At 25.1% G+C, this 8,235-nt stretch overlaps 1 protein-coding gene across 2 annotated transcripts in view; it reads right to left on the bottom strand.

Moving 5' to 3' along the window:
* Positions 1–1,191: 1,191 nt before the first annotated feature.
* LOC129956912 (uncharacterized) overlaps positions 1,192–8,235 on the bottom strand; it is a 143,062-nt gene continuing 136,018 nt past the window's right edge. For both annotated transcript variants that reach the window (XM_056068940.1, XM_056068939.1), the window contains one exon: positions 1,192–6,240. In XM_056068940.1, the coding sequence (XP_055924915.1) occupies positions 6,217–6,240 (24 nt within the window). In that variant the 3' untranslated portion in view covers positions 1,192–6,216. The remainder of the gene's footprint in view (positions 6,241–8,235) is intronic.

Below are 8,235 nucleotides of genomic sequence, written 5' to 3'. Positions count from 1 at the left end.
ATGTATATCAAAATTTAAAAATATTTTCTCGAGAAGGCTATTAAGACCAATTAAACAAAATATTTAATTTAAATTTTTTTGGGTTACAATTTTTTACAAATTACAATTTGCAGCTTTCCTTTATATTAATCTTCGAAGGTTCCAGTTATATATATACATTACTCAATTGTTATTTTGTTGATAAACATATAATTTTGTATATAAATATGCATATCATTTGTTTCTAATTTTTTAAATATTTCATTTGTAGATGTTATATTTGTATTTGTTTTACTATTTCATTTTGTATTTGTATCATTTTGATACATAATTTGAAGTTATAGTCCACTTCCATTTGTTATTTCATAAATGGTCATGTTTTTTTAAAAACAATAATATTGATAATCCATACAATATCACTATAAATTTGAATTCAAAAAAGTTTAAAATGATTCATATGGTCTAAAATTTACATCAATGTGTTGTATTCGTATAATTTTAATTTATAATACACTATTATCTCATAGTAATATTGATGTATTTATGATTTTTTGCAGATGTAGATGTTCTTCTAAAGCATTATTTATGCATGAATATTTGATGTATTGCCTGGGTACTTGTTTAAGTTTATGGCTCTCGAAATAACTCGCCAAAAAAATACAAACTATCGCCAACCCTTTTGGCGAAATCTTGACACTGTATACTCTACATCAGTGTGTTATATTTGTATAACTTTAATTTGTAATACATTATCACCTCATATTAATATTGATGTAATTATGTTTTGTAAATGTAGATGTTCTTATAAAACATTACTTATGTATGAATATTTTATGATGTATTGCATGGGTATTTATTTATGTTTACGGCTCCCGAGATAACTCGCCAAAAATTGCAAACTTTCACCAACCATCTTGGTGAATCTTGACACTGTATATATATATGTAAAATAATCGGAATTATAAATATATATAATCTGGAAATCGCCTAGTAAACCTGGGAATGCAACCATCTTGTCATCTTATGTATAATAAACTTTGGCGATCCTGGCATCATTTAAAAATTACCCAATAAACCCATTATCTTAGCGTCATTTAAAAATCGCCAAGTAAACCGGGGGCCGTAAAAATAAACAAATACCGCTGTATGTTTTTAAAAAGATGAACAGTATACACATAAAAGAGACAAAAGTGAAATAAAAACAAGAGACAATTCTTACTACTGAATGTGTTTAATATTGCTAAGTGCTACAGGTGACAATTAACTGACCCAAAACGGACATGTATATATATATTTATGTATAATATATATATAACAACACATCTGTCGCATACTTAGCAATGAAAACGGTGTTTATCCGTCAATCCACAAAAAAAAATTTATTCGCACTTTTTTTTTTTATTTTCCATTTTCTGTTTTTTCCCCTTATTTATAAGCTGAGTAAAACCGATTCTTGTGCATCTTAGCGGCTTTGTATTGATCTAAGTTCGTGTAGGTCGACCAATGAGTTTAAATGAGTTCGGACAAGACGGATTAAAAATAATAATAAAAAACAACAAAATTATATTTTCCTCACACTCACACACACACATACAGACAGACACACAAACAGGGTAAATTACACAGCCACACGACCGCCATATTTGGTCAGCTAATGCGGTGATCATGCTCCATTGTTGGTCACAGAGTTAGTTCTAAATACATAGGATGAAATACATATAATGCCCGTGGTTAATAAGTAGGTTTTGGAAAGTTAAATTCCACAATTATATGACGACATTTGAAATTCTACTTAAAAAAAGCAAACATTTAATCATAAACTAAATATATACAAGGCATTTTTTGGAATAATAGAACATCAATGATCCGAAATGAAACTAACATCAATTGTATATTATTATTAGTATAGTTTTAAAATGATAGAAAAAAAATGTAAAATGCTTTCAAAATATTTGTTGATAATTAATTTCTTTAGCTGCATTCAATTAAACTTATTTCTTTACTGTTTGACACAATCATAAATCATCATGTAATTTGCTTCTGAATTTTTCTAGCAATCTGAATTTATAATTGCTTTTGAAAGGGAAATTTAAATTGATTAAATTATAACAATTAAAATGTAATATCATAAAAAAAACATTAAGATATTCTTTGATTAATGATATTCGGATTAGAGATGATCTACTAAATTTTCACAATCGAAAACCATTTTCAATAAAAGCAAAACATAATTTATAAAGTTTTATAACTCATTCAAGATGAATGCCTTTGTTAATATCAAACTATAATTCTGTAGAGATCAAAATATACAGTTGAAAACATAACATAATTGTTAACACGTATTGTTAACATTATTAAAACCATAAAGGAATGTATATATAACAAGAGGAATGAAATACATTGGGAACATTTTTTGGGATATCATATATTGAATAAAATCAGATTTCCAAGTAATTTTTATTTTTAATTGTCGTCATATAAAAGTGAGATTTTCTTCGCTTTTTTTTTCTTCCACATATAAAATGCATGCCAGACAATTATAGTTTCTACTAACGAACATTTAACTGTATTTTCTTGCGCATTATTATTAAAGTTACGATATAGTAAAAGAGTCTGAACCTACTATTCTCATTTGTTATATATAACTGTACAATTTCAAAAAATATAAGGGACTTATATACATAGTTTTGAAAAATCTCAATATAGCACACATTTTTAAATTGTTTACCCCCTCAAACGTACATGTTTGACGTGCAATTGAATTGAATAACCTGAATATGACAGAATTTTTTAAATAAATTAATACAAAAAAAAAACTACACAAATAGAAAGATTTATGTTAATTTTAGAAAATGTTTAAGGATGGAAGTGAAAAAATTTCAATTTCTCATAAAAAAATTAAAAATTTAAAAATTAACACAGTTTAAAGAAGAATTTAAAGTAATGGAGTCAAACCATATTCTCAAAATACACTTAAACTGCGTCTCGTCATTTAAAATTGGGAATTCTCTGAACATATGCTAATACTAACAATAGTGTTTTTTTTTTCTTTCATATTCAATTATTTCACTTCATATTATTTAATTTTATATTTATTAAATATTTTTATTACGTATTTATGTATTTAATTTTTCTATATTTAATTATTTTGCTTTATATTTATTTTCTTAAATTTCTTAAGTCAAAATTCAAAATTAAAAAATAATAATAAATAAATTATTCAATTAAATTTTTATTTTATAAATTATTTTTGACCATCAAAATCAAAATTCAATTTATATTACTCAATCGCCTTTCGAATTTTTTAAATATATTTAATTAATTTTAAATTATGTATTTAATTAATTTTTTTGTAAATTATTTAATAAATATGGCCACTAATGTGTTGCAACATTCTTTAAGCTTGAAAGAATTCAGAGTGACGTATGAGCTTAAAATCTTTTTTTTACTCAATCGCCTTTCGAATTTTTTTAAATATATTTAATTAATTTTAAATTATGTATTTAATTAATTTTTTTGTAAATTATTTAATAAATATGGCCACTAATGTGTTGCAACATTCTTTAAGCTTGAAAGAATTCAGAGTGACGTATGAGCTTAAAATCTTTTTTTCAAATTTTCACATATCAAGCTTTTAATCATTGAAGATTATTTAAGTAGTAAGTTGAAAAATCCTTAGATATGACAATATGCTTTATTTTTCCCTTTAAAACAATAAAAACATTTATTAAAGAAAATTAACCAAAATATAAATACAGCGTTTTAGAAGAAAGTATGAAATTAGAAAACACGTGCATGCGCAGTTTGTCAAATAGTTAACAACACGCTGCATTATTAAAAGGCAATAAAAGTATTTTATAACTATTCAATCAAATGAAAATTTAAGCTTTTCATATGACTATTAGATAGCATGAATTAGCTCCATTATATTTTATTAAATAATGCAATTTGTACATTAAATTAATTAGCTTGAATTTATTTCATGAAATTGTGATATTAAATTCTGGTTATTCAGTTCAATTAAGTACTTTAAATCTTTGGTTTTATTTCATATAAATATTAAGTAATGTTCAGGGGAAACATTATTCAGCATTTTATCTGCACCATTTTGCCACAAAATAGACAGAGAAAATTTCTTAAAATAAGTTAAAATATTTCTATAAATACGGCAATAATATCTTTTCTGATTCAGTTTTATTTTCTAGAAATGTAAGCGTTTTTATAAAGATCTTTCAAAACTGAATGAATAAACGAATAAATAAACGAATCAATTTTTGTAATTTGTTTATATTAAGTTCTTTAATCTTGTAAAACAATCAAACAAAAATTATTTGAAAATATTAATTAATATTAATATTAATGCACCATATTTTAATATCACAAATTTTCATATATGATATCTAAACTTTAAAAACAATCTGAAAAACAGTTCTTTTAACAGATGTTATTTTAGTACCCGCTAGATGGCGCAGATGTAGCCAAGGAATGTTTCACCCTCAACATTTTATTTTTCGTGCAAATAAGCACTTTTGGGAATCACAAAAAAATACACGAATTTTTGTACTCGTTCCAGAAGATGTTAAACAAGAAGGCACTACGAACTGTATCTAATCAAAAAAATAAACATCTTCCCTGCATTATCAAAAATAAAAAAGGCAATGAAATTAAGACACTTGTTTATATTATAACACCATATCACAAAAAAGATGTTTTGTATACATTATTTCTTGAATTTCGAATAAGAAACAAATCTAATCTTTATCGTAATATGTATAGCGACATTTAATATCAAGATAATGTAGAAATTCAAGAAAGTTTCTTAATTTAAGAATGGTATTTGTCATTCGATAATATATTCTTTTTCTTTATATATTTGATCCCATTTTAGTTGAAATTGCACGGAAATAGCACTGCAATTTTTAATTACTTTAGGGAAATTAAATTTTAAAGTATATTCATTAATTTACAATAACAATTTAAGATGTAATATTCATAAAAACAACTTTACTGATTTTTTCAACATAAATTTTATATTGCTAAATTAAAAAAAATAAATAATGGTAATATTTATTTTTGTTTGGTTATGCAGAAAGGTAATATTTATATAACAGTTTTTCAAAACACAATACATTTTTTTTTTCTGTTTATAAATCTCTTATTCAACTATAATTTTCTAACGCCTTCTTAAAGAAATTTTAATACTTTAAAATAAAGTACACAGTTCGCAGAGCTATTATTTGAAAATATTACTACAAAATAATAAAAGAATACAGGATAAATCAAAGGTGTACAAAAATATTTCAATTGATTTGCGACACTCAAGTTAATTTTTTTAATTTCATGTTTATAAACATATGTCAAAATGTAAACATTGTGCATAAACATTATGGAAATATAAAAACGCCTTCAATGCGACACTATTATATTCTCTATAAATACATGACATATACCATTCTTACAACGATATTAACACACTACAGATATTAAAAAAGACCATTTATATTTAAAGCAGCCACAATAGGTTTCAAATATTGAAAAATAAAATTATCATTTCTCTTTTCTGCAGCAGTAGACGATAATGAGAAACAATGCCAGAATTTTTATTTATTTTTGCGAAGAAAATAAATTGTTTGCATATAGACTGGCATTCAATAAATGCTATTAATTAAATTACAAATGAAATTAATTTTTATACAATATTGAATTTCAAATTGTTCGCAATAAAATTTACAGAATATAATAAAGTGTTCAAGAACAATTCCAATTTTTTTTGATTATTATTATTTTTTTTTATAATTTAATCTCGGAAAGTTATTTTTTTTATCGTCTGCCGTTACATTATCGATTAAATTATACCACAGCGTATAATTCCTTCGCTATTTTTAAGGAAAAGAATTCTTTAAACACCCATTAGCTGACCAATCCAATTCAAATAGAAAACAATAAAATATAAAAAAGTGTTCAAAAAGTTCCAGAGCTGGCGGTGGCAACTCTTTTTTAGTTTTATAATGACATCCATTCGCATTCGCGCGCGCGCACACATTTAGTATAAGAATTGGCTTTGGGTTCTTTTTTTTTTTTCTTCTTTATATTCATTTTTTTCTTTTTTGTTGAAAGCGAAGAAAAAACGGTCTCCGCTGGTGGGATGACGTCATTCCGACGGAACAATACAACGATGAGAGATTCAGATAAACACATTTGAAAAAGGCAGAAAGAGAAGACGGTCAATACCTCAGCTCACAGCAGACGCACCCTGTTAATCTGAAAAGAGCAAAAGAAATCATTAAGTCAATAGAATTCAATAACTACTAAATTATGGTATAAATAGACAATAAAACTCGATTTCTTTTTCAATAACTTTTCCTAGAATGAAGGGTAAAAGTACTTTTGTGTAAAGTATTACACATCGATATTTTCAAATCTAAAATATTTGTCGCTTTTTATCGCCTGTTTTTAGTTAAAATTAGAACATAAATCGAACCAAACGACTTTTAAAAACCAAAAATAGATATTTTTTTCATTAAGTAATTAATATTTTTTATATTAGTACAGTAACTTTATGAAATTTCAGTATGAGAAAAGTCGTCTTCGTTTGAACGATTGATTTAAAATTTTTAGAATAGTATAAATAACATTAAAATTTGATTTTCTAAATAACTTTTTCCAGAATGAGGTATTAAAGTATTTTTGTGTAAAAATATTATGTATCTACACAAAAATCTTTTTACGGCTAAAATATTTATCGATTTTTTATCGTCTGATTTTATTTACAATTTAATTTAAATAAATCGAACCAAATGGCGTTTAAAAATTAAAGATGGCTAATTTTTTCCATACGCTATTAATAATTGTTATATTTGTGCAGTAAATTTTATGAAAGTATAGTACGAGTATCTGTTTGAAAGATGGATTTAAGTTTAAGCATGATTAAATAATTACTTCAATAAAATAACGTAATAAAATAAAAGAAAAAAATTATAGAATAGCTGTTCAAAGTGTAAAAAAAGAAAAAGGTTATTGTTAGTTTTTAATCAATTTAATATTAAATTAATGTTAAATTAAATTAAAATTTAGAAAAGTTTATAGTATATATTCTCATGTCTTAATTAATAACACTGTAAAATTTCATTGAATTTCGCCTAGATGTTTAGCAGAAGATGTTTAATCATATCTAACAGTTAAGCAAAATTCATTGGCATAATAATTTGTATAGTTACAGTCGAAAAAAACAACAGTTTTTTTCCAAACAATAAATAAATAAATTTTAAAAAATAATATAGAAAAAAAAAAAACTACAAGAGCACATATAATTTTTTTTCCTAGAAAAAAATAAATATATTTTTGGCAGCCGAATCTTTTAAGAGGAATAAAATTATTCTACTAAACGAATTTGTAAAGCTCAGGGGGAAAAAATGGCGGAAAAAAGAAATAAGCAGGAAAAAATTCTTTGAAAGCAAATGGCGCGGTCAGTTTCTTTGACAAGATATGCTCGATTAAACTGGTAGCACTTTGCTTTCACCAGTACTGCTTCTTAGATTTAAAAAAATATATATATTTCTCCATCTAACATTCGAAATAGGCCGCTGAAAAGTCCTTGGAACCCGCGAAAATCGAGTTTCAAATCGGATCATTGAATACAGGATCGTAAATAAATGTATGATTTCGAACTCCTTTGTTAACGTGTGAGCGGCTGCCTATTCTTTTTCATGGCGTTTCCCCAAAATGCTCCATTAGCTAGCCTGCGCGAAATATCACGCTGAAACGCGACAGGGATTGAATTTCGCTACATTGTTCGCAATTTCGCTTTTTAAATGAGAAGAGATTCGAGGATTTTTTTTTTTGGGGGGGGGGGAAACGAGGGACAATCTTCTTTAGGAGGAGAAGGAAAAAAGGAGCTGCACTTTTTTATTATTACTTTCTTATATATATATATATATATATATATATATATATATATATATATATATATATATATATATATATATATATATATATATATATATATATATATATATATATATATATATATACTGACGATTCAAAATTTAAAAGCTTTGAATTTCGGCTCTGATATGATGAACCAAATGTTCAAATATTATTTAAATACTAAAAGATGTGGTCATTATGTAGTAAATGTTCTTTTATCTTCTTAAAAATACCTTAGTTTGACTGTCACAGATTAACTAACGAAACTTGTAAAATTTCCTGCACACTACATGATGCTTAAAAATTTGTAATTGGCAAGCACCTTTTATA

Source organism: Argiope bruennichi, chromosome 11 (genome assembly GCF_947563725.1).
Source record: "Argiope bruennichi chromosome 11, qqArgBrue1.1, whole genome shotgun sequence".
Taxonomy (NCBI): Eukaryota; Metazoa; Arthropoda; class Arachnida; order Araneae; family Araneidae; genus Argiope; species Argiope bruennichi.
This window is presented reverse-complemented; position numbering and strand designations above follow the sequence as displayed.